The 27510-nt window shown below is 36.4% G+C and overlaps 1 protein-coding gene across 3 annotated transcripts in view; it reads right to left on the bottom strand.

Annotated features, from left to right (window-relative positions):
• The window catches only part of HOMER1 (homer scaffold protein 1), a 90269-nt gene that overhangs the window by 31542 nt on the left and 31217 nt on the right, over positions 1–27510 (bottom strand). For all 3 annotated transcript variants that reach the window (XM_038125010.1, XM_038125012.1, XM_038125011.1), the window contains 2 exons: positions 22521–22613; positions 15835–15977 (listed from right to left, as the gene is read on the bottom strand). In XM_038125010.1, coding sequence (XP_037980938.1) covers positions 15835–15977; positions 22521–22613 — 236 coding nt within the window. The remainder of the gene's footprint in view (positions 1–15834; positions 15978–22520; positions 22614–27510) is intronic.

Here is a 27510-nt window from a genome sequence, read left to right as displayed (position 1 = left end):
TTTTAAAAAGACCTCATTTTTATTAGTAATTAAATTTTATAAAGTAAACAGAATTTGTTATCTCTTTATGAAGGCCACAGAGTATAAACGAAGAACAGTAACTCTTTCTTATAACTTTAAGCCCTTTGAAAGCACAAGCATCGCTAATTAATGTCTAGGTTTTTTGCAGTAATTATTAAAACCTTACTCACCTAACAATTATTCCATATTCTGAAAAAGTGAAAGAAGAAATTGTCCTTGTCCCCTTACTGAAATAGCATATTGGTGTTGATGGAAATAGTTTACTCTCAGATCTGTAGTGTGTAACTGATACCCAGTAAGTTTTTTTAGTGCACTGAACATTAGGCATGATTCCTTGCTGCTGCTACGGTGCTGAATACTTCAAATATTCCAACAAAATTACATTTTTAAAATCAACCAAAGTTTTTTAGGAACTTACATCCTATTTTTGAAATGAGTAGGTATTTGACTGCAAAGAAAGTAAAATTGACTCTGGTATTTATGGCACTTAATCACTTTAAGAAATCAATTAGATTATGTGGCTATCAGCAAGTCAGATACTAGGACATGGTAACTCTGACACTAAAATGATCTTGTGGAACTCTTCTGTACATACAAGAATTTAAAGCTGTTTAACTGCAAATTCACACTCTGAATTAGTATGAATTAATTCTGCTAGGCCCATGGCTAGGCAAAATCCCATGTTTCTTTCAAAACTCCTACTAATAACAATAATTTGTGTGTGCACTGAATCAATTTGCACTCCATCAGCAATTTAACAGAATAGAGTATTTGACTTCCCTACACACCTACTACCTGGGCTGTCTTTTCTTGAGTGCTATTCAGATTTTAACAGTTTCACTGAACTGTGCTCTCAATTACACCTCCAGTGCGTTTTTGGGTCACAAAAACACTGTGGTGGTGAGGACAAGGAACAACTTCTTTCACAGTGACCACCTTCTCCACTTAGTAAAATAGGGCCAAAAGCCCTGAGCTTCCAGAGGTTGTATGGACTGGGGGATTGGAGAGTTTGCACTCCCCACAAACTGCCCTGCCCAGTGATACCTAGCCAAGGAGATGCTAAATACAGTTTGCCCATAGTCACGTTGAGCACCCTTCCATCTTCACAGTCCTCTGAGGCCTTATGGGATCTGTAATCCTTCCATTTCCATCTGAAACACTCCTGGGCATGCAGTATTGATTTGTGTTTTTGTGCAAAGAGAATACCACTCAAGTGGGTGGCAGTGAAGCCTCTGATCATTGCAGGCATGTTGGAGTGGAAAAAAATGCCATACAAAACACAGTAACTGTGCCCTACAGCCACAAGGACACTGAACGGGCACAGAAGGGAAAACATGAGGAAACAATTCAGGCCACAGACCTCAGTGCCAAGGCACATTTTATTTAGCAGTCTACATGTGGCTCACAAGGCTTTGGAAGCTGCAGGTCGATTCTACAGGACTCAGCACAGGTTTTCAGCTCTGCAACAACAGAGTGAAGACAGTAAGAGCTACTCTCTGGGCAACCACAGCCACATGCAGAGCAGTGAGCTGGCTAAAGAGACTTCTCCCAACCCTGTAAGCCTGACATAAACCCCACACGAGTAGTGGAGATCTTCAGCACAAGCCTCTGCCTGCATTTATAAGTGCTGTCACAGCTGTAACTGGAGTGTGTTGTGCCTCTGCTGAAGACGGAGCAGCTGTTACAATGTGAAAGATTTACAAATGTAAGTTTTTCATGCTTAGCTGAACCTTCTGTTATTGATACAACAGGATGGCTCAGCCTATAAGACCCCTTAATGATGGATGGTTCCCATCTTACTTTCATAGCAAACACGGACCTCAGCAGAAGACAATACAGCTGCAGGGCCTCACAACTCCACTACCAGCAATAGAAAGGCATTTTAATAGAATGACCTACAGAAACAGCTCTATATAATTTCATAAAGATTCTGATTTATGACTACTGACCCTCCATCCAGATAGTACCTTAGGTTATCTTACGATATCAAATAGTAACTATTGGTGCAATTCATTTTTGCATTACAGTTGCCAGTTTGCTTATCTCAGTAAATACAAGGACATGCATTAATCACACAGGTAGTGCCAGAGATGGACTCTTGTTCACATGCTGACAACAAAATAAGCTTATTCCATTAAGGGAACTGAAGCTACATGGAATCATTGAAAATTTAATTAAGTTTCATTTATCTCCTATGGTAGCCATGCAATTATGTAAGATCAATAGCTTAAATATAAAGTCCAAACTAAACCATCTATGGAACTCTCAGAAGTACTTTGAAGAACAAGCAGTAAGTCGCATGATATGATCACAGTAAAATATTTATTGACTGTATATGTTTGAACAAAACAAATCACAAGTGAGTTGTAACACATGCGGATGCTGCAAGTCGTATTTTTTTCCATTCCAGTTCTTTAAGAGAATGGAAGTATTACATTTGCCTTGTTTAAACCAAATCTGAATCCAAGAAGAGACCATATTACTTGCACTATGTTGATCCTAAAGCTAAATTTACTAAAATTGAATTAAATTGATGAATCAAGAGATTCAATTTAATACATGGAAAGTCTCTGATACTGATGCTTTTCCCATGAACTACAGCTTAACACTCAGAGGAAGCAGTCCCTATGTAAGTTTCTCTCCCTAATTGTAAAAAAAATCCCATTTTTAAAGAAAAAAACTAACATGGCACCTTTCTTAACTAACTGGTAGTTAATAGTTCTTATTTACTCAGTCTAGACTAAGTGATTTTGTATTTCCTTCATCTTCTTTTTGGAATAATGAAGATGATTAGGCTCAAGAATTCAGCTGGAAGGTAAAATATAATAATGTAAGATCCATTCTTTCCAATTCAACACTTAATTGATGTAGCAGTTTCCAAGAAGAATATAAAACTTGGCTCCCCTCTTCTCTCCTTGTCTCATCTTACTTAACTCATTGCAACCCAACAGGGAAGGAATGAAGTTGCACATGAGTTTTTCTGGTTGTGAGCTCACAGACAGCAAAGCAGAGACTGAACTTTCATCCATTCATGAGGCTGTGCCTATGTGCCACATTTCATCATGTTTGTTTTCTAGTATTACAAGCTCTATTTCACTTTCCCTGATAAGGCTCTAGACAAGAGAAAGGATAGGGCAAACACAATGTGAAGATGTTTAAAAGCCAGCATTCTTCAGCCTCCCACTATGCTGATCATAAGCCAAGCACAAGTAATTCCTAAAGTGTCAAAGAATAATTAAACCAAAATACTAAAACCTCTGGAGAGTATAGAAGGAAGGTACTACACGACTGGTGTTGTTATGTAATTACATTAGTTTTACATTACAAAGTATTTCCTAAATAAAGTGCAGGTAACTTGCAGTCATACACAGTGATCTGTTAGAACACACTTCACACACACAGGAAATTATTTTGGCTATTTTCTTAAAATTGGACCAAATTAATCTGAATGTATTACCTACATGCGTTTGGCTTCAGACAATAAAATCGTATTTTTCTGTTTGCATTATAGTGAAAGGAAAAATCCCTTTCATTTTTCTTCCTTTGGCAAACTACTAGAGCTGAATAACTGAGTAGAATTCAGTCAATTCACTTTCAGGGTTTTTGGTTTGGTTTTGGTTTTTTTGTGTGAACCATGTTATCTGAAGAAAATTACTTCTTAATTACCTGTGGGATTGCAGTCTCCCAGAAGAATGGTTTCCACTACTCTAACTTTAATTTAGAAACCAAACCTTCTGCATTTCATATCAGAAAGACAGAGTATCCTTACATCACAGTGCCATAGAGTAAAATCAGTAAAGGCAACAACTGCACAATCAAAGCTGATCACAAATGTGGACCACTCATAATGGTTTATTATTGTGTACCTGAGAAATCAGAGTTCTGGACATTCCAGACATTTTACTTCAGCATGCTCACACAGCTCTAGCTTCATTTGCCAAATGGCTTAAGATGATTTAAAAACTCTTATATTCTAGTTCATTGCTCATTTGTGCCCACTCAATTCATTACAGACAAAACTTGATGGCTGTTTGGTGTTACTGTGAAATACTCTTAAACTCAAAAAGAAAATACAATAAGTGCACATTTTTGACAGACAAAATAGTTGTGTTTATGTGTGCCTGCCCCTAATCTCTACCCATGTCTGCCAGAACAAGTCTGACACTATTGATGTCCCATTTCAAGGGATCTCCCTACTACAATGTGACAGAAAATCAACATGACACAATTATGCTTAATCAAACTACTTGTTCAGGTGCAGACTGAATGCTATTTGCACATTTAGACACGTCCAGAAATGACTTAGAGGAAAGCAGCCTTGGCTGTTTACTTGATCAACGAGATTTTACTCTAGTCTTCTTGAGGCTTACACTACCTGGACAGGAACCTTGACCTGGAGGGTAATGAGAGTAATTGGAACAGTCCATCAGGGAGCCATGGCAGGGTGACTGCAATGCCAGGGAACATCATGCTGTGCTGTCTCCATAGAATACAGAAAGCAAAACTGTGGATTGCAACACTGCCAGGAGGTACAAATAAAGGCTGTACCTGGGAAGGAGGGTTTAGTGAATGAGACCTGTCTTCAGCAGGTTTAGATTTTAAAAGCTAAAAGAGATTAAGTATCCCAACATGGCATTTCATCCACCTTCATCCACCTTCATCCACCTTTCCTCTTAGATGCCTATCTAAGAGGAAAAGCATCAGGCACTGCAGAAGCCCTTCAGGTGTTATTTTTTGACCTCATTGTCACATGGATTTGGGAGATTTGCTTGGTCTCCAGTAGAGAACCCAGGCCACAACATCCTCCAAGGGAATCACTATCTTAACCTATCACTAAAAAAGGGAAAAATCTTTAGGAATCTTAATTCATTTGACAAAACCAAGACACTTATAAAGTATCATAAGTAAAATAGCATGGATCTTTTGCCTTGGACTTGAAACTAAGCTTTTAACTCCATGTAAAAATTAAGAGCTTCTGGTCCTTGGTCCATTGGTCTTGCAGGGATGTAAAATGATCCCTCAAAGAATATACATATCTTACATGCATACATACACACACAAACACACATACATAGATTTTATGAATTCCAGATAACTTCTAGAAAAAAAAAAACTTAGTTGAAAGCTATTTTTTGTATAAGTTATTCATTTAAACAGGAAATATTCCTTTTAAAAATACACTATGTTAGTACTCTTTTAATGTAGAGAGTTTTCTAAACTGCTATTCTCTTTTTTTGTTGCTTTTTTATATGCATTCTTTCAAGAAGTGGGCAGAGGTAATCCATTTGATTGAATCCTATCCATAAATATCTAAAGATCTAAAAGTGGCTTCATCAATATGATCTCTTTGCACCACACACACAACGGTATGTTGGCTCTGAACTGGTGAAGTCAAAAGACACAACAAAGTTAGCTCCTAAGACACATGTGCCTGTGAATGAAAAATATTCCAGGAACAGAAGTGTTCTTGCAACTCTATCCTATCGTCCCTTTTCTGTGTAACCGCTGGAGGTACAGTTGTCAATTCTGAAGATTTACTCTGGCATCAGAAAGGTAGCAAAGGAACAGGAGCTGCATTCACAACTCCTGAATTCACACACTATTTCTGCCTTGTCTTAACCCAAGCAGAAATTTAGTATAGCAGTACTTCTACCTCAAATTTTCTACAAGAATAAAATCATAACTGAAGGCAGCTCTCATTGCTTTTGACTTTCAGGCTAATCTTCTAGTATTGAGGTATCTAATTGACTAAAATTAGCTAATTGGAAGTCCATATGGGCTTCATTAACACTATCTAAACACTTTATAAATGGCAAAGCCCATAGATGAAAGATTCCATGCCGTGTGTTTCAGGGGAATCCATAGGTAACATTTCACCAAGAATCAAAGTGGAAATGTTTCATGACTGAAGATGCCTGGCATCTTACAACTCTGGTGCAGTGTACACTTTACACTCAGATGTAATGTAAATAGAATGTAAATCAAATCACCTATCATATATATTTAATACTCTTCTCATAAATGACATAATAAATAAAATGAAAGACTGGCTCTTAAGTTTAAATATTTGCAGAAGATGGTGCTAGCCATCCCCTCTTTGTTTTCAGAGTGTATCTCTTGTCCAGCAAGAGAGGGCAGATGGGAAGGGAGTAATACAGCAAATTCTAAAAAGAATATAAAAATCCATAGACTAAAATTGGTCACTGCATATTTAACATGAGGTGTTAAAGGATGAAGTTCCATTTATTTATTTTCTGATTGGAAGTTTGAGAAAAATGAGTTCTACACTGTTTCAAGAACAGGAAAGAATCAGTCTTTCTTTAGCATTGTCATTATAATTGTTTGTTTGTCATCATGTTTACCGGATGGCAGTGAAAACATAATCACACATTATACATAAAACTTCAGAAGCAGATTATCAGTCGATATGTGCAGCTTCTCATAGGAGATGTGCACATATCTCATGATCCACCACTACACCTCAAATAACACAGGAGGCAGAGTAACTTGTTGGTATCAGTAAAAAAGATCTAAACTGACATATCCATCCAATGGAGCTTCACTTTTGCTAAAAAAGTGTATTCAGGTACAGGCTTTTTTCTTATCCCCTCTCTCTTTTAAAACATACTTTCTTCAACTATTCTACTGGGTTTGGCCTCACTGTCCAAAAAGTGTAACATACATCCTCTCTCTTAGAATAAATCAGGCAGATATGGAACAGCAACACAGGGAAGTTTCAGAAGAACATGGGAACAAGTGAAACAGATACAATACCTGGTGCAGGGTATGCAGGCCAAGTGACTGGGAAATGTAAATACCCTACAGGTGAAAAGAGCCTCTAACTGAAAGATTCAGGCTTGTTTTATTTGCTTTATCATAGAATCACAAAATGATATGGTTCGGTTTGGAAGAAACCTTAATGATCACGTAGCTCCAACCTGCCTGCCATAGACAGGGTCATCCTCACTAGACCAATTTCCACTAGTTGGATGCTCAGACCCCCATCCAACCTTGTGTCCTTCAACACATTCAGGGGTGGGGCATCCATGACTTCTTCAGACAGCCTGCTCCAGTGCATCACCACCCTCATTTTAAAATATCTGGGTGGAGATGTTCAAGTACTCTATCAACTGAACAACTGGTGATGTTTCCTTATTAAAACATAAATATTCAAGAAAGTATGGGTTAGGGGAGGCAGGTTTATGTAGACTTCAAAGGAGTAAACTTTAAAGCTGTATTTTGAAACTACATTGTTGCTACGAGTTGGAGCATATTTTTAATACAAAAAACTGACAAAAAGCTAAGTTTTCTCTTGATGAAGTTTTTTTAAACAAGTTTTGAGCTCATGAACTTTGAACTTAAAATTCTTTAGCAACACTTGAATTTCTTTCACTAAGGCATATGACAGAGGCATTCTTCCATGACTACTGACTGTAAGTCGCACAAGTGTATCTGATTTTACTAAAAAAATCAAAGTTAACATGAAGTGAACCTTGGGAGGAGTAAAATATGCAAGAATTGAAATACAATAGTGATGGAGATTGTTCTGCACAAATCTTCAATTCTCTTCAATGTTTTTTCCTTCTAAAGCTGTGTAACCTTTTCAACAAATTCCATGTGGATGGGAATATGTACCCTGAAACACAAGACCAGATTATTCTTGTGCTTCACAGAAACACATCATAATGAAAGAGTCAATTTAGAGAAAGAAAACAGTAAATTACCATGTCTGGAAATGATTCTTTAGCATTTGCCTACCCATATAGATGGTTGCATAAGCCTTGTATTTTGTGTTGGCAAAGGTAAGGGGACTTGAAACAAAGCAGCTACATAGCAGCTACTATGAGTCTTTATTTTCTACTACACTTCTGAAAGATTTCTGGGGCATAAGACAGGGCACTGAAGAGTTCTCTTTGCTGAGGCAAAGCACGTGTGTGTGCAGACGGGTGTAAACTGTGTGACACTCTTACCTGCAGAACAGACTGCCATAAGAAAGTCTCATTACAAACAGCCCAAATTTCAAGCTCTAAAGAAAGCCTCCAGCTTTGTTATCAAGAATTAATTCTAGGCTGAATTCACAGGAATGGGTGAGTCATGTTACATTGGTCTTGAAATACTGCCATGTAACTCCTTTCCTAGCCAATGAGGAGGAGACTGTGATGTTTGAGTGATCAGACTTGGTGAAAAATGTATTTGTCCTGCAAAACATCCCCTCTGTCTTTCTTTTTAAAAAGGGCTTCTCTTCTCAAGGTCAAGACTTTTGGAAAACCCATTGAGACCCAAGAGATTCAATAGCTATGTGGTTGTTTTGGCTTTTTCTTCCCTAGCAACTTCAGGTCTTATTTGCTTTCTGCTTTTGTTCCTTTAATGGGATGCTGAAAAATTCTAAGTATGAAGTGAAGTTTCCAATGCAAAGAAAGCATGACTTTTGTAGTTTCAAAGTGCTAAGTCTTTCCACAGATGAGTTTCAAATGAAAGGCAATTCTACAAAGTGACTATTTCCTCTCAAAGCTTTTTGTTTGTTTGTTTGTTTTCTTGGAGAACAGTGTGTTGAGACCGGCAGCGTTTCTTTGGTGCATTTGGTTCTCTTTTATGTTAACAACAATTTTCAATAATGAAAAGAAATTTTTAGAAGACATCCGAAATAGATCTCTAATATATTATGGACAGGACTTGGGTCTACATGGTGCCTCAGGAAAATTCAGTTTGCAGTTTATAGAATCATAAAATCACAGAATGCTAAGAGCTGGAGGGAACTTTAAAGACCATCGAGTCACAACCCCCCAGGCCATGGGCAGGGATACCTCCCATTAAACCAGGTTGCTTAAGGCCTTGTCCAACCTGGCTTTGAATACAGCCAAGGCTGGGACATCAACCTCCCTGGGCAACCTGAGCTCCAGTACCTCACCAGATTCAAAAGAAATAATTTTTTCCTAATATCTAACCTAATTTCATGTCTTTCAATTTGTACCGATTACTCCTTGTCCTAGCACTACAGTTCCTGATGAAGAGCCCCTCTCTGACTTCCCTGTAGGTTCCTTCAGATCCTGCAAGGTTCTTATGAGGTCTCCACACAACCTTCTCTCTCCAGGTTCAACAGCCACAACTTTCTCAGTCTGTCTTCATAGAGAAGGTGCTCCAGTCCCCTTAATCCTAATCCTTACACACCTAATCTCTTTTTACTGGTTGAAATATTTCCTACTATGACGTGAAACAATATAAAAAACAGTGATGGAAGGAGGAGTAAAAAAGACATGAGGTAACAACTGTTTACCTAAGATCTTCTAAAACTACAGTTTTAATAATGTTTTTTGAAAAGATGATGGCATGCTTAAGTTTACAACTCAAAATCCATCCAATTTTAAATAATATATGAACAAGTTATGCCATGTACACACCTCACAGACACTGCTTACAAATTTAAACAAGTATTCACTCTGGTATCAAAATGCACAATAGAAAAAGTTTGTTATTCAAGTAAGTTACTTGGAAAATCTAGAATAAAGAAGTAGCTCCTCCACTACTGCCTAAAAATGACATAACCAGGTGATTTCATGCTTAAGAGCAGACTTCTAAAATGAATTAATGCAGTTCAAAAATGTATTTGGGGGAATATTAACAAAAGTAATGATTGTTAAATAACGGATGCAACACAAAAATCCAACCTGAGCCACTCACCCTACCGAATCATATTTAGTGATAAGCATCACATATCCCAGTTCACAAAGCCAGTGTTTACAGTTGCTGAAGTACTAACAATCTTTAATGTCATCCATATTTTGAACAGGTTGAACCCAGTGCATTTACTTCAAAGAGAGAATTTCATTCCTTAAGCAAGTTCATTTTCTTTTGGTTTTAACTGGTTTTTGGTTGGTTTTCTTTCTTATGTACGTGATTAAAGGGAGGAAAATCACATAGCAAAAGTAGTATGGTTTTGGCTTGTTTTGTTGTCTTGGTTTTTGTTAAATATAAATTGCATAAGGATTATATTCTTCCTCTAAGAATGTACTTGACAGGTGTGTTTCAAGAGTGCTTTGTTGTCCCTGAGGATAGTATTTATATAATCTAATTTCAGATACCCAGCTCATATAACTTACATCATTCTCTCAGAGTTCTTACTAAATAAACCTCAGGAAGTAAGCAATTCACATACCCTAAATAAGAACATGCCTATGTGCACAAGGGAGATGGTGAAATTATTCTCTTAAGCGATAGATTATTTTTAGTTTTTTGCTTTCACCCATTTCACCAGCTATTAAAATTAGCTCTATTAGTTCCAGAGTTTCTTAATTTTGAATATTTAAGCAACACATACAACATGGACATTCTTTCTCTCTACCTCTCCTTCCATTACGAGAGATATCTTATTAAAATTTACTATGTATTTCAAAGATATCTTAAAGAATCATAAGAAATTGACAAAATCAGGGAAGTCAGACATAAAAAGAATAATTACTCAAACATAGTGTGAGACCTTCCTTTCAAACTATTAATTTCCTAGCAAGAACTTTTATTTTGAAGGAGACCCTACAGGAGCTAGATTCCAGCAGCTTAGGCAGAAGTGCAAGAGTTTGGGAAACAGAAGGAATTGGGTCAGGAAAGGAGGGAAGAGCACCAGGCTCATGCCAGTGAAGCACAAGAGGCTGGAAGAACAGTACAGCTGGCCTTCACAACATCAGAAAATGCTGGTTGAGGGCAAGTCAGATCTAGGTCTAAGTTTCTGTATTAACCAGTTCTTTGCTTACACTGACAACTACAACATATCATCTCTGAATTTCTTCTCTGACTGTGACACAAGAAATAATCTTGTTCAACAAAACAATTGAATTTTGCAGAATTCCTCTAGTGTGCGCTAAAATGTCACAGTTCACTATAGTACAATAGTGCTATAGTGAAGTTGCTGCAATGTGAAGAAGTTGCTGCCTTTTACGTTATATAGAAACCTTTCAAAAATGCCTGATTTACCCTTTTCCATTCCAGAAAGCTTTCAAAACCCAAGTGGTTAAAGTTTAGAGCAGCTTGATCACATGTCATAGCTGTTCTTTGAGCAGGAGGTTTGATTAGACAGCTCGTGAGCATCCTCACAACAATAAATAATCCTCTGATCAGGTTAAATAACACTCAAAGCCAAGTATTTTTTAAAAAGCTGTATGTGCCCCAGAACTACCTGATAAGGAAGAATAACTCTATGATAAACATCTAAATACTAGGATTTGAATTTAAATTCAAATCACAAAATACCCCAGTAATTATTAATGCAAAGCTTTTCCTTAAAGCCAAGTTAAAAGTTCTGCCTGATTCACAATGTATCTGTACTATAATACAACTACAATATTTGAGCTTGTAGAAGTGAGTAGTTTCAATACACACAGTGAAAAAATCTACTGAAGAGATTTCTATCAACTTTTAATGAAAACTCAAGAGAAAGAGCATGACCTAGCAGCAAGACTTTTTGGTTTTTCTTTGTCGTACAGCATTGGATTTACATGCAGCATTATCAAATGGAAACCTATCTAGACAATAACATATCTAAGATATAAGCATCATTTGAATTAAGTCCATTTTCACTAAGGCAATGAGTCAAAATTCCCTATTAAAAACTTGAATACAAAAATACGAGTTTTAACGAACAAGCAACAAACACACACATTTTATATTATTTGATCAAAACATTATGCAATAGAAATTCCAAGTTTATGTATGACAAAATAAAATGAGGTAACAGGTACAAGTCATGGTTGACAGGAAATTGAAGACTTTCAAAGTTTGTCCCAAAAGAATCCTCTTATATTTCCTTTCTGAAAATGTGTTTTATCAGCTTCTTAAGGTGTCAAAAATGGAATAAAGCTTGTTATAAGCAACTTGTTATAAGTATTCTCTTCAAGAGTGAAAGAAGAAATTCAACAGTTATCAAAAAGCAGCACTTGAAAAGTTCACCAAATACACTATTCAGCCTTAAAATATAATTTGGATATTAAGACTGAATAGTTTTAATAAAAGTTTTAATCCTCATGATGCATAGTAGACAATTGTTGGTCATGTGAAAACTTTAAAAGTCAGTCAAATCTGAAGTATCTGTAAAATCAAAAGTTTTTAGCAACTTTTTTTCTCTCCAAACCCCACTTTATAATCAACAGTTTTCAGGTGGAGAAAAAGACCAAAAAAATCACAACTTGAAGAATGTGGAAAGTATTTTTAAACAGGAAACATATCTGAGGAAACTAAATTTTACTTAAGAACAGAAATATGTATATAGAACAAAAATATGTGTATTTTTTAGTCTTGATTTAAAAGTTAGATTTGATTACCTAGGTTCTGCTAGAAAAAACGTCCTCTTGGACTAGCTATTGTTCAGAAAAGGATTGTGGACAAGACTTTTAAAAATTCTAACGCCACTCCTTAGGCTACATTTTACTTCATTTGTTCTGGCAACATTTACCCATGACAGCAGTACTCAGTCTGTAGAATGCTATAGGATGTGGGAGTTCACAGTAATATTACTTTATTGTTCAACATTAACCATCATACATAGCTTAAAAGAAAGTAAGATATTTAATTACAAGAGTTTATCTTTGGTGCAAGATTTGTAACTGCTTAGTACACTTATCTCTCAAGCAATTGATCTGAATTACACTGCTTGTGAAGAGCATTAGGACTTTCCAGATGAGAATTAAACTGAAGCAACTCGACTTCAGCACTGTAATGCTCAAGGGGTATTAATGGAATTTTAGACATATTCTGGAGAATGTTAATTTCAATTCTTACAACTATTTACTGAAATAATATGACATTTGAGCTCTAGTAAAACTCTGGTGACTTGAGTAATGCTGATTTTTGGGGTCAGAAAATAACTATAAATTCAAAAGTAGTCTACACTTATGCAGCCAAAATAAAAGATCTCAGCTACTTACACTAAGACCTAAAGGAGTGAAGAAAATATATCTGGCCAGAAAAGACATGTTATAACAAAATCCAACTGAACATTTTTCAGGTGTGCAGATTGAAAATGACGAGCAGTAGGATATAAAGTAAAGCATGACCTTCACACCTATAATTGCTGCCCTTTTCCACTCCTGTCAGACTTCCAATTCATATAAGGACATGAAACCCCTTACTTGAATCACTGTTTTGACAGTGGTCCCCTTCAAACCTTTACTCCTCCCTCTCCTCTGCCACAGAGCCACCTGGCTCTGCTGTGCTTGACAACCTTCTTGGCAGTCACAGCTCTCACCTGGCCAGCCACTGCTGCCACACAGAGCTGCTCATGTCATCTTAGCTCCCCACAAAGCTACAACACTTGCCCCATGACTGCATGGGCTCCTTCCTTGCTGCCCCACACCTGCTTCTGTGTGCTCCAACACACACTGAGGACTACACTTTTTCATTCTTCACACAGTAACTATCTAATGTTAATGCCAGAGCATAATGGAGCTTTCCTATTTATTGAATAAATGAACTTGCTATGGTAGTGTTATTTCAGAGCAGTGTAAACCAGCCTGGGTGACTCTCACATGCCCTACAGCTAAACTCACTGCAAGGGAAATCCACAATGCCTTTTCTTGTGAAAAGCACCTAGAGACTGATCAGCAGTTTCTGGGCTAAAGGCAAATCAGTGAAAAGAAATGCCACAAACAAGACAACTCAAATGACCTTGCAGCATTACCTTCCTCACCCAGAAGTGCTGACTAAACTTCACCTTTGCTGAAATGTAGAATGCAGAAGGAAAAGGCCCAGAATTAGCAGAAGTCACCAGGGTGCACAAGGAAAGGGCTCAGTTCAGCAACTCTTCTCCATCACACATGGAGTGCCACATACACACTATATCATCAGAAAGGCAGGCAACGAGGAAAAGCATAGTCCTTTCCTGTACTCCTGACACATAAGAAACCCAGGGAGTCTCCAATAATTGGTACGTAAGGTTTTAATTTTTTTTTTCCTTGTAAGTGAGGGCAAGGAGACTGCCTGTGGAGAGCACCCTTTTAGACAGCACAAGCAGCTAGGTGTGTCTACCTAGTTGCCAATTTATTATTATGAAAACCCTCTACAAAAACATACCCATTTAGTCAGGATTAACACAATCCTGGAGGCTTCACTTTCCATCTCCTTTGGGCATGTGTTTCATGCATATTTATTTATTTATAATAAATAAATAATACTTATTTATTTATAACAAAATTCTTATCTATTCCAAAAATTCAATTTATTTCAAAGAGGTATATAAACTTGGGTTTTCTTCAGTAATAGTTCACTAACAAACTTGAAGCTACCATTAGCAAGACAAAACACCGGTCTTTTGAGAATGATCAACAAGCAAATCTCAAAATGCAGAGTTATTGTTGGAAGAATAATTCTAGCTACTGATATCTAACAGGACAAAACCTAAAACCAGGTACTCACACTACATATTAAGTAGACAGAAAAATGCAATGCATGTAAAAGTTCTGTAAACTCTATATCATTAAAAATTACAACAGGATTTCAAAAGTGTCCTCAGTAATGCTCAATGGAGAGCAAACTTGGTTACTACATTGGCATACCAGAAAACATATTTACATATGCAGAACCAGAGGGGACATCTTCAAACTATCATTTTTTTAAAAGAACAAACCACACCACACTATTCATGTGTGGGCTTCATCACAACTCCTTTTCACAAAAACATTGATAGAAAATTTTGATACTCAAACAGTTTAAATAAACTTGTTACAGAGCACTAATAGATCTGCAACATCTGTAATATTCTTTCACCGTGTACATAACATTCTCACAATGCACCATTTCTTCTGAAACATATAATACATGCACTGGTGACAGTATAAAAATAAACAGAATCACTCTGTTTAAAAAAAAATAGTGTAAGAGGGTTTTTCTCATTTGGAAAATGCATATTATTTTTTTTTCCAGATGCTTAACATTATTATTCTCTTACAAAAACTGAGATGTTCTGCATAATTTTGGTTTCACTTGTGCTCACTTTGAATTGCATTACATATCTGAAGTATTAATATTCCCCAAACTTTGATAAAGAGCTCTTAAAGTCTACTTAGGCTGAATTACACAATGCTTAAAAATAAGTCTAGTATTTCCCAATGTGCTCTAACTTTATTAAATGTTTCACTTACTCTCCATGGTCCCAATAAATTACGTGTTTTATTGAGAGCAACTCCTTTACAATTACCTCGAGTAGGCAAGATATATCCATTGTAACTCGTCACTTGTATAATTAAATAAAAAGTCCTACCTTTCTCAAAGAACAGAGCACAGCATTCCTAGTGCAAAAAACAAGAATTCAGTCTGAAGCAGAGCTGCACTTCTCTCGTATTTTGAAAAAAAGTTGAAAAATTTTACAACTGTCAGAGAACTGTGCAATTAAAGCCTGCTTTAAACTTCATAATCCAAAAATGCTGTAAGAGTCCCTTTTCTTCCAAGAATTGTCAGTGAAAGGCTGACATCAAGTCCCATCAGCCATTTAAATAATGTGTACAAAAATAATTTAATTTGAATATGCTATGAAGCAGGTAATTTTACTAAGAGCTCAGACATTGAAACATTGATTCCTGTTAAAGGGACACCTACACTAACCAGTGTTCAAAGGCTGATTACGTTTAATGCTTAATGTTCACCCAAATTTTATTCCAAGACATTTTCTTGTATTTTTTTTAATTAGAAAAAATATTACAAATCCAAAAGTGAGTCCATTTTTGGGGTAAGAGGTGGATTTGCTTTGTTTCCCCAAACAACATGGGAGAAGGTCCCTTTAACAAGGAAGGAGATAGGTATCACTTAATCAGGATGTGGGAATGGAATCTGTACCTATGAGTAAATGGCAATGCATTCTGTGTTGGTTCAGCCCTTGGTTCTGAGTTCTGCATCACTTCTGGCATCGCTCGCTCGTCATCGGTCCCGTTGATGCTCTCCGGAGTTAAAGGAGACTGAATATCCCCTCCAGCTGATTCCTTAAGTGAAAAAACCAACATATTGAAATTACAAACTGATCTGCCCAAAAAGGTTATGTACATAAAAGCACTAACATTCATTTTTAAATAATACACAAATTTTAGTTAGTATTAATATGGTGTTGAGACTTCCAGCATCCCTCATGGTCCCATTTCATCATGTGTATTTAATACAGAAGTATATTACCAAAAGATTCACATTATCTTACACAAAACACAAGTGGCCTATGAATTCTTTGCAAGATCCAACCTTCCACTTATTACATACATCTCTCTTACCTGGAATTACATTCCACCCTCATTCTGATAGACAGTGGCTGACTCTTGACACTTGGAATTCTTGTCTCATACTTTACATTCTAATGCAGTGAAACAAAGAATTCTGGTATTTGTTTCAAAATCTAGCTTTTGTGCTATTTATTAACCAAAGTCAATAGTGGGAGGGCCATTTGTAGTGTGTTCCCAGTTTCACCTATGAGCCATCTGTAAAAAACACTTGTTCGGCAAAGTACAGGCAAAAATTTTCATAGGCATGTCAGCCTGGCTCAGCTCTTACTGGTCATGCTATTATCTGGGAAGAAGAATACTCCAGCTACAGCCAGGTGTACACATAGCTATGGCTATGCAATTGAACACCTGAAGAACTTAATGGTTGCCTTCCAGCAGAAGGCACTGCTGTGGTTTTCATTACCTTTACTCACACCAGCACGTACGTTTGTGCGTAGATTCAAGTATGAAAAAGAAGAGTTCATAATATAAAGAGGCAAAAAAAAATTATACAAATGGCATGGTTTTGTATGGCATGGTCTACTACTACAACTATTATTTTTGTTATTATTATCATCATCCAATATGATAGAGTTTCCACTGACAAAAAATCAAAGACTTTCTGGATCTAAACGTTTTTCTTCTATTTTTCTTCTTCTCAAACTACATTGTGTATTATAAAAATTTACATACCACAGTGTAAAATATCTGTATAGCTTGTATCTTTAAGATAAAATTCCTGCAACACAACTAATAGATACATAAAATCAGAGTCTACTTATTAAAATGTTTTAAATGTGAATGCAAAAAATTATTTCAATAGAAGGAAAAAATAACAATTTCCATCCAGGCTTATTTTTTCACTAAAGTACTTCCACAGACTTCTAATATGAATGAAATTCAAGTAACAAATACTAAGGCAGAAAATCATCCCAGTATATATAACAACTAAAGGTTCATAGCCTGCAAATTCATGAACAAAAGAAACATCAGTTTTTAATGTGTTTCTCCTCCAGAAAAAGTACAGGTTAATCAGCACTTTCACACATTCACAACTATCCCTGTAAGTAATTTATTTGCAGACAACTCTAATGGAGGTGACTATGAACAAAGCACCCAATATAACAGAAAAAGCCACTTACACTGAAAAGATTTTTCACAAATGTTTACAAATAATATGTTCCCATTTTATATTAATTAGAGGAGTAAAAGTATTTTAGAAACATTTTGTGAGATGCGCAAATGTAATTAAGTTATTATTGCATACCATTATAACTTCACATATCCACTCCAGATTTTACAAAATTGGGCATGACATTGTGATTTTTAGTATTTAAATTAAACACAATAGTGGGGTATTCATCAAAAGATATCTTATAGTTCAACATCTTAAAAAAACCCCACATGCACTTACAGAAGAGTCCTTAAAGTAAAACAAGTAGACGTTACAGCACAGATCAAATCTTCTTTTAGTGATAACAATAAGGAACAGAAAAAAAACAGAAGTCAGTTCTAAAATAATGAACAAAAAACTCCAAATCCAGCATGTTTAGATATTGAGTATTATACTGTTGTCTCAGTAAGGATTCCATACACCCTCTTAGCACAGCTGTTCTTCATAGTGCTTCTCTGCACTGACTGGCAGTAGCATAAGTCTACCGGCTACTGCCATCCAGACATGTATGAAATATTTGATGCAGTATTTGTTGCAAAAATTCATACAACATCCCAGATCTTTTTCACAAGCTCTAAGTGATTTTTGTACTTCTACAGAGAAAAAGACAAAAAATTATAAACCAGGATGATTTTGCCAAAATTGCCAACCATTTTTCACTAAGAATCATGTGATTGTAAAATTTTTCAGGCAATAGTTATTCCTAATAGTTTGCATAGGAAAGGCTAGGAATCACAGACAAGACTATTATAAATAATTTACCCACCCCACTATTTCAGAAACCAAAAAAGGTCTTAATCTGAAATGACCAGGGTCAAAAAAAAAAAAACAAACTATCAGAGCACAGTCATCATTAGAAGAAAAGAACAGAGGTTCAGATGCCAACTGATTGGGCTGAAACTTCTCAAGCCTGATGAGGTGTAACTGCAAACTGTACAAACTGCTCTACTTGGTTCTGCACTTAAACCTAATTAAGGTTACTTTAACCTTAATTAGCAGCTAAGTGAACTCCAGATCTAAGTGTAAGTGCATGGGGAAACTAGTAACTGAGAAATGCGTGGTTTGCCACTGCGAGATCCGTAAGTTTTATGCCAAAAGCAAAATTATTTCCTATATTACAAGATGGATCTGGGAAATATGAGGTGGCAAAGCAGGGGACCCAGTATTTCAGCTTTATGTAAACATAGTTAAGAGGACTGCAAGTTTTAATTACCTAAGGCTCAGTTAAATGGACACCAGATGGTATAGCTATGTGCATAGGTGGTCTTAGAAGTCCTGAAATAGACAATGTCTTTCTAGATCAAAGTCTCCAGACATACCAGATACAGATAAATTGTGTACTATTATATGAATCTGTCTTCATACATATGGCTTGAAACAATATGCTACTCCTCATCTGGTGAAAGCCCAGGATACTCAACGGGACTTTTATATATAAAAAGGAAGCATCTCTTCTAATTTGGTGGTCCAGGCCACTGTCTCTCTCTGAACAAGTAAAGTTCTCTTTATAGTTAAGGTAAATGGTGATTTTATCTATTATCTGGTCTTATGGAAAATTAAAGTAAAGCCTGCTGGTAGGCAGGCAGAGAACAGGGAGTATTAAAGAAACAGGGAGAATTAAGAGTTTAAAATTAGCAGCAGCATTGCTTAGGGGACAAGGCACCCCTTCCATAAAGCAACTGCAAATTAGGCTACGTATGGTTTTCTTTCTACCATGTGTTTCTCACACACTAAAAAAAAAAAAATAAAAATCCAAAGAACATATTCCATCAAATGAAACAAAATATCAAAAAAAACCCACGGAACTTCTACTTCTTAGCCATTAGGCCCTTTATGTGAGGAGCAACACTTTGCTAAAGCTCATAACACCTGGTGGAATCAACCTAATTTCAGTGGACTTATGGCAAAATAGCTCTAAAGTTTTAACATGGCTAGAGTCTGCTAAATATTTGAACTACAAATACATACCAAATTTCTGAGGTATTTTTGCTGTTATCTCTTGATTTCTATTTCTCTGCAGTTTTCCAAGCTTTTGCATGGCATTCAGAAATAAAACTCACATGTAGCAGAGGTATTTTCAGGCTTGCATCAAACAATAGTGAACAGCAAATGTCTTGTGCAGTGTTTTGTTACATTAGTTGTAGAGGTATTTCATAAAGATTCAATCTGCAAGGGCATACTGAGGCAGAAAAGTGTACTTTTACTCTTTCAGAATTCTGTAGTAGAGAGGATGGGAAATGGTAATATTCAGTACTTGAATTAACTGATAAAGCATAAGGACTTTTTTTTAAAGCTGTACCAAGAGAAATGAAACATTCTATTTAAGTTTTACGTTTATTAAAACATTCTATTTAAGTTTATATTTTTCAGTTTTGATATGCAGTGTTGTCCTGCTTATTACTGATTTAACACAGAAAAATACCTGTATGTCCAAGACTGCAGAGGGACTGATCCTTTTAGATAACTGAGTTATCATTACAGAGCTCATAAACCTCTCAATGTCCTTCCTGTCAATGCCACCAAAGCTCCACTGAAAAAGCCAGGTTCCTGCAAGGCATTTACTGACCCATTAAAAATATGTCATTCCTCTTTCACTCTTCCCCTCTGCAATGGACCGCTATGCAAAAGGGAAAGAAGAGCTATAAGATGATTCAGAAAGACAACAATTTAATTGTTTGCCTTGCAGACACCTTTTAGCAGATGATGAAAATGAGAGCAGATGCTCTTTCAAATGTCTCTATGGTCCCAACTTCCTTCCCTAGTACCAAGCACCTATCCTCCTCCAGTCATAAATCCAACTGAATGAGCCCAGTGCCACAGAACTGCTGGAGTTTGTCATGATGCCATTGCTTCTTATCTGTTCTAAACTCTGAAGTTCTTGATTTGATTCCCTTCTCTCTAGGGAACTAGTGTAGCGTTTTGCCCTGGGGGTTTCGAGCCGATCTGATAAGCTCTCAACACCCCAACACTACACCCCAGAATAGCTCAGCTTTCATCAGGAGGCATAAAAGGAGCAGGAGGCTGATGTGACAGCGTCAGGAACAAAAAAGGTTTAATAAAGGCAAAATAACAAACTCAAAGCGATCCAGGTGCCACAAGCTTGTGCTCCTGGTAAAAGACACCTCACAAAAGCGATTTGGCTTCTTTGTTCTGTGCTTTTCTACTAAGTGGCCCAGGCGGGACCTTTTGGCTTATGGCAAATTAGCTGCCCCCAAACTTGAGGTGAAGTCGCCATGGTCCTATCAGTGACTTTTCTACCTGATCACCGGGAGAAAGTTCTGGCTCTTTCCTTTTTGGGGGACAGAGGAAGGTTCTGTCCCTCCGTCCATAGGGGGCACATTCCTACAAACTAGCATGTGAAAACTACTATGCTCATGTGTCAGCACTTGCACTAACTGTATAACTCAGAATAATACACTAGCTTATCAACACAGTGAAAAGCCAAGAAAAGAAAAGTAAGGCCTGAATAGGAAATTATTCTGAAGTGTGCCATAATGAAACTGCAGCCCACAATAGGCATTATAGAATCACTCAGAGTAACATTTCTGTAACTGCGTACAGCATAAAATGTTAGGTTTCAACTGTAAAAAGAACTCTGTACAGGAAAATGAACAGTATTAATAGCTCACACAGTTTAAGAGAAAGCTTTAACCCTGATGAGCTGCAAGACAAAAGCATCTTATCTCTGAGTGAATAGCTCAAATTTATGTCCAAACCATGTAATATGTCACTACACATGATAGTGTCAGATTTAACTTCTGAGTTCAAAATATTATTCAATGTGTCAAAAGAGAAGCATAATAATTTTTTTGCCTATAACATCAAGTAACTAGAGGCCTGGTTGAAGCACTTCACTGTTTCTTAGGTCAAATGTGAATTATTGATAAGTGTATAATATTGAAATACCTACTTCCATTGTCTCTGTGGAATTTATCAAAAATTTAGAGATGTAAAGTAAACTTATAGAAATCCCTGCCTTATTTGTTTTTCAATTTCAGTGGAGTAAGCAGCTTCCCATTAACAGCAAAAGCCAGCCTAGCATTTGGGCAAAATGCTTACAGGGAAAACAACATGATGCTTGTTCATTGTGAATGTTCTGATTTCCACTGACTTCCCTTGGTAGGACACCAGATGTAGCTTTCTGGTAGCAATAAAACTATTTGTGCAGTACACTGTAAACTGCCTGCCATCCTTACTCCATCAAAGAGCAGTAGACTATAACAGTGAAAAGCACTGAAGATACGCTGATTCAATGAAAAGACTCCCCAGAAAAATGGTTCAGTCTACTCAACTCACGAATCGCTGCTGTAGTTTTAAAGCTGTTGCATTCTTTAAGAGAAGGAATTGCATTTGTCTTTACTACTGCTTAAAACAAAGCAAATAGCAAACTGAGTCAAAAATCTCGGGCGGGGGGGATACAGGAGAGATGAGGTATAAAAGCTTCAAGAAGTTTCTTTTTTCAAAGCAAATTCTAAGTATTCATAATTAATTTTAGCAATAACTAATGTAAATGTGAATATAGTAACTGACTCTCTGTGCCTAGATTAACTCAGTTTGTGTTTTGAGATACCTTTTATAAACTCTTACTGTACATCACAGCTAACTGTAATAAAACTCCAGAACGAGCCTGTGAATCTATCATCTTCCTCCAATGCATCTCACAAGAGAAAACTACACAGGAGGAAATAAGTAAAAATGGTTTCCTGTTTCAACCTTTATTTTTGGTGCAATGATTGTTCTATAGAAGTTATTTACAGTGCACCACCAGAAGTTTTGTGGATACAATAGGAAAGAGTACAAAAGTGTTTAGTATAGTTCATTTACACAAGCATGTTTATTCATTTTCTTGGGAAAGCTGAAACAAAGGAAAAGTAATAAAAAAAACCCACACAATTTTTTTTTTAGAACAAGTCCCTTTGAGTTGCTTGCAGTATATGTTAAATGTATTTTTAAGACTTCTTGACACTCTTGCTGACCAATGAGAGGATTCACAGTAACTGAGAAATTGCCTCTTAATTTTTAATACATATGAATGTAAGGAACAATAACAATATGTAGCATAGACAAGAAGTATGATGCCTGAATCAGGCAATAAGACTCACTTGAGAGGGTGTACTTGTTAGCTCCATTTTTTCATGGGATTTTTCCTTTGCTATTCGTGCAGCTTCTTTGAACTCCTGAAATTTTTCAGCAAACTGAAAGTACATATGTTTAAAGAATAAAAAAAAGAAAAGAGAGAAAGAGTAGGTGTGAAATAATATATTGCATGCAGAACAGAATACTGTACTTTGCATTTCACAATGTCAAATTCTGTCAGTAATTTAAATTTTTTTTCTTCTTATTAGTTACTCATTTAAATGAGTTACACAGTGACATACCTTTCAGGCACTTAATACATATCTTAATACACACTCTTTATATGTCAGGAAAATAACAATGCAATGAAGCATCTGTTGCTTGTAGTTTTAAGAAACTCACCTCAGAGATAGCTAATAATGGGGACAAACTGCCTTGCATAGCTGCTTTCAGATTCAGGTTTTACCCTCCTCAAACAAGAAATAATCTGCTTCTGAAGCCTAATGTGGTCACCATGAGCTAGGAAAGCTTTTAATGTACTTTGTTCTTTCATGACAGAAACAATACTGACTTCTTCCCAAATGTAAACTGCCTTTATAATTTCAATAGCTAATTAGAAAAGAAACAGTGGAAATACTGTGTTCATCTCTAGAACATTCATTGACATCAATCAAGTTAAAGAACAAATTCACTGAACTAGAACTGCCTATACTGAACACTAAATCATGAAATTGCAAATGGAACTGCCATATGAGGCTTAATTTCTATGCTACATGCGCCTCTTCCAGAAAATAGCTAAAGCAGCAATTTAGAAATATATGCCCTCTTAAACCTGAAAGATTAAATTAATCTGTTAAGAATAGGGCCTGGTTCCTCTGGCTAGAAAAAAAAAATTGGCTTCACAGTTCTCATCTTGCCACTACATTAATTGCTAGACTGGCCACAAATTTGTTTTTGCGTCCTACTGCCTTTATACAGACCATTATCTTAATATGATCAGCTTAAGAGTGAAATGATTCTGCAAAAATATCAGAAGCTTCTCCAGTAGCTTCTAAATCTCTTTGGCAGCAGCACATGAAGAAATTGTTTTGCACTCAATGTATATACAAGGTACAAAGGCTATCTTTTGTATGGCACAACCTCACCAATTATTTTCAATCAGAACTTCACTTACTACACCAGACCTAAAAAACCTTACTGTCTTTAAACCTTTTTCTGGTAGGTACTAGTATCTGAGCACTTTAATTTCTCTCCACTTGTATCCTGTATTTCATTTGTTATCACAGAATCACAGAATAATGAGGTTGGAAGAGACCTCTAAGATCATCAAGTCCAACCTATGCCCTAACACCTCAACTAGGCTACAGCACCAAGTGCCATGTCCAGTCTTTTTTTAAACACATCCAGAGATGGTGATTCTACCACCTCTCTGGGAAAACAATTCCAGTATTTTATTATTCTTTTGGTGAAAATTTTTTTCCATATATCCAATCTGTACCTTCCCTGACGTAGCTTGAGACTGTGTCCTCATGTTCTGTCACTTGCTGCCCGGTGGAAGAGATCGACCCCCACCTGTCTACAACCTCCCTTCAGGAAGTTGTAGAGAGCAATAAGGTCACCTCTAAGCCTCCTCTTCCCCAGGCTAAACAACCCCAGCTCCTTCAAACATTTCTCATAGGGCTTGTGTTCCAAGCCCCTCACCAGCCTTGTTGCCCTCCTCTGGACACACTCAAGCATCTCAATGTCCTTCTTAAACTGAGGGGCCAAGAACTGGACACGGAAGCAGTCTCACCAGCACTGAGTACAGGGGAAGAATGACCTCCCTGCTCCTGCTGGTCACACAATTACTAATGCAGGCCAGGATGCCACTGGCCTTCTTGGCCACCATGTTATCTGTTATGTTATTTGAAAGCTTATTTTCCCTGAAAGTTTAATCCAGCATCAAAAAAAATCTCAGAAGAGATGATGAAATTGGTAACAGATGATGAAACAGGTCACCAGAACCAGATAATACTTTTTTAAGACTTGTGCCTAAACCTCAAAATCTCATGGGTAACCTATTATTTAAATCAGTCTTAAGACCAGAGAATTATTAAATATGATTCTGAGTTTGGAATAAATGGCTGAAGACAAAGGCAATAAATATGACAGCCACAGAAATTTTTTTTTAAAAAAAATCATAGATCAATAGACAGCATTCTAAGAAAGAGCCAAAAAGCCCAATTTGGTTGAGATTTTCACAAATTTTCTAGAATTCTCTGAGACAGTCAGGTGATGAATAATAGCTATCTCTTGATAAAATTCCTGAATAAGAAAGATGAGTCTCATGGTATAAAAGGAGAAGTTTTCTGGAAGATCACATTTTTAAGGAAAGATGAAAAATTGTGCATGGAGACTACATAAGGCTGCTGCCAGTATCCATGGTGGCACTTTCCATTTAGCATATTGTTTAAGCTTTATGGAAGAAATCAGGTCAGCTAACTCAAGAGGGTAAGATGGCGTATATTTCTTATACATCAGGATACTATCAAAAGCATAGACATATTCTGAATGAAAAAGTAGTCTCAATTTTTCCTGAAAGTGAGAGGACATTCTGTTTCTCCTACTGCAGCAGCAAAAGGGACTCTGCTACCAAATAGGGGTCCTGTGAATATTCTTCAACACAGATATCTTTCAAGTATCACCGACATCTGATGGAACAGTCTTGAGATGAATTTGTGGTCTAACATTGAGAAAAGGCCTAGTGAACAGAAATAAATGTTTGATTAATTTTCCTCTATACTGTTTGTATGTGAACATTAGAATGCCATTACTTTTCCATCAGACAGTCTCACTCCACTAATTTCTATTCAGAATAATTGTACAGAAAAGAGGTTGCCATTGTTGCACTCTACCCTAGAAATCAGTTCAGGACAGGGGCATGAGGGGCATGTGAAAAAGAAACAAATAGTACAGAAGTCAAACATGTACTATAAGACAGGCAGACAATAATGTGAGAATAAACAGTTTACTTTATCTAATGGGATTATTTGCATCATTAAACTGTGGAAATTGGTCACAGACTAGACCAACTTTTTTTATGGTTGCAGGCTGCCTTTTGCTCTCTGGAACTTAAAACACTTACAATCCTAAAGTGTTAGCTGTATCAGAGTGCTCTGGTAAAACTGGCTATGATGCACAGAAGTGATGGTAAATAATCTGAGGGAGAGACAAAACAGGAAAGAGAATATAGACATGATTTCTCTAAAGCTACAGGGCAGATCTAATTCAGGTCTTCTGATTCCCAACCAAACAAACCTACCAGCTCCAGTGGCTCAACAGTTTCTAATCTAAAGAAAAGTTTTTTTCCCCCATCAATATGTTTATAATTTTTAAACAACACAAAAATTTACATCTTTAGGAATTTTAGTAGCAACAATTGGCAATTGTAACTCTCACGAATATCAGTTTAATAATTAAGATGTAATACGACAGGAACAGTATGCTGAAAAGGCTCATAGATTCACCATAATCTTCAGAAAAAGTCTGTGACTCAGTATTTTTCTTAATAAATTTGCTTATTGTCCATAAAACAGTAATCTGAGTAAAAAAATCTGCTCAGAAAAAAAGAAATTAGGAAAAAATGTCTACTGTAGCCTTTCAGATTAAATTTTCAACAGCAATATAGAACTTTATGTCAAAGAAATATTTAAAAGTCCTAGACATCTGTTTGATCGCAGTGAAATGAAAGAGATTGAAAGAACTGTAAATAAGAAGGTGACGGAGGGCAAGAGAAGAGTTGAGGATGAAGATTAAAAAAACGCAACATATTTTCACTGGCAAGGATAACCTAGAGTTTGAAGTCAGGCAAACAGAGTGTGCATGATTACAGCAGGATGCTTTGCCTTCAAAGAATCATCTGTGAATAATAAAAACAAGCTAGTCTACAAGAGTAGTAAACTAGATTAACATTTGTGCTAAAGCCATTGAAATATTAAGAGAAGTTATTACCATGTTGGTAAGCAAGTGCTTCTAGCCATACACACCAAATTAACTGATGAGGTTTCCAAGTTTACTGAAGCAATGACAGGTGCGCAAATGCACATGCAATACCAGAATCACTCAGAAAGTCCTGTGGTTGTGTTGCTTTGTGGAAAGGAAAACCAAGTGATAGGAAAGGAAGAAATCTTACAAGTTTGATGCTTGCCCAAAGAAGTACTGGGTCTCATTTCAATGGTTTTCTGGCAGGCCATGCATATCCTTGGACAGTGACAAATACTTTCTCAAAAGGGCTGCTACGATTACTCTTCCTTCAAACAGCTAGCCACCATTATTCCTTCCTGAACATGTATTTCTCTTATTGCACTTGGGTGTCCAAATCTTTTCTTTATTTCAAATATGAAAATTTTCTGCTTAATATAAACACAAGCTCTTAAACTGCACTGAAATTCCTCATCTGAAGAAAAACCACATTTGTACAAGGTTCTTGGACTCATCTACCAGGACAGTAGCAAAAACAACAAGTAATGTAGTAAGGATGCTCAAAGGACCTAAGCCATCAGTTTGAGAAACAGGGATTTCTTCTTTCCTTGGAATGAGGTCTTTTTCCTTCTTGCAGAAGCAGACTAGAAAAGAAACTCATGTATGGCACATACTGCCTCAGCAAACATTTCAACTTTTGCATTCCAGCAGAAAATGTATTTTTCTTTTACACTGAATATATTTCCCATTAGCTTTACTTTAAGGCAGCAAACTTTGAAATAACAGTAATTTGATGTACTACATAGTAGAAAAGTGAAAGTGAATGTAGCCTAAAAGACAAAAATGCATCTGAAGACTACAAACAGTTTTTTTGTAGGAGATCTAAATACACAAGAAACACCAAATTGTTTACTTCTTTAAATTCTATCATGGAAAAACTGTAATGGAAGAACAACTTTTAAAAAAGAAAAACCTAACAAATAGTAATTAGAAAGCATTAGCAACATAGAGTGTAATAGCCTTCAATCTTCCTCCTTTTATTCATCAGTTTGAAGA

Source organism: Motacilla alba, chromosome Z (assembly GCF_015832195.1).
Source record: "Motacilla alba alba isolate MOTALB_02 chromosome Z, Motacilla_alba_V1.0_pri, whole genome shotgun sequence".
Classification (NCBI taxonomy): domain Eukaryota; kingdom Metazoa; phylum Chordata; class Aves; order Passeriformes; family Motacillidae; genus Motacilla; species Motacilla alba.
The sequence above is the reverse complement of the archived record's forward strand: the minus strand, read 5'-3'. Positions and strand labels throughout refer to the sequence as shown.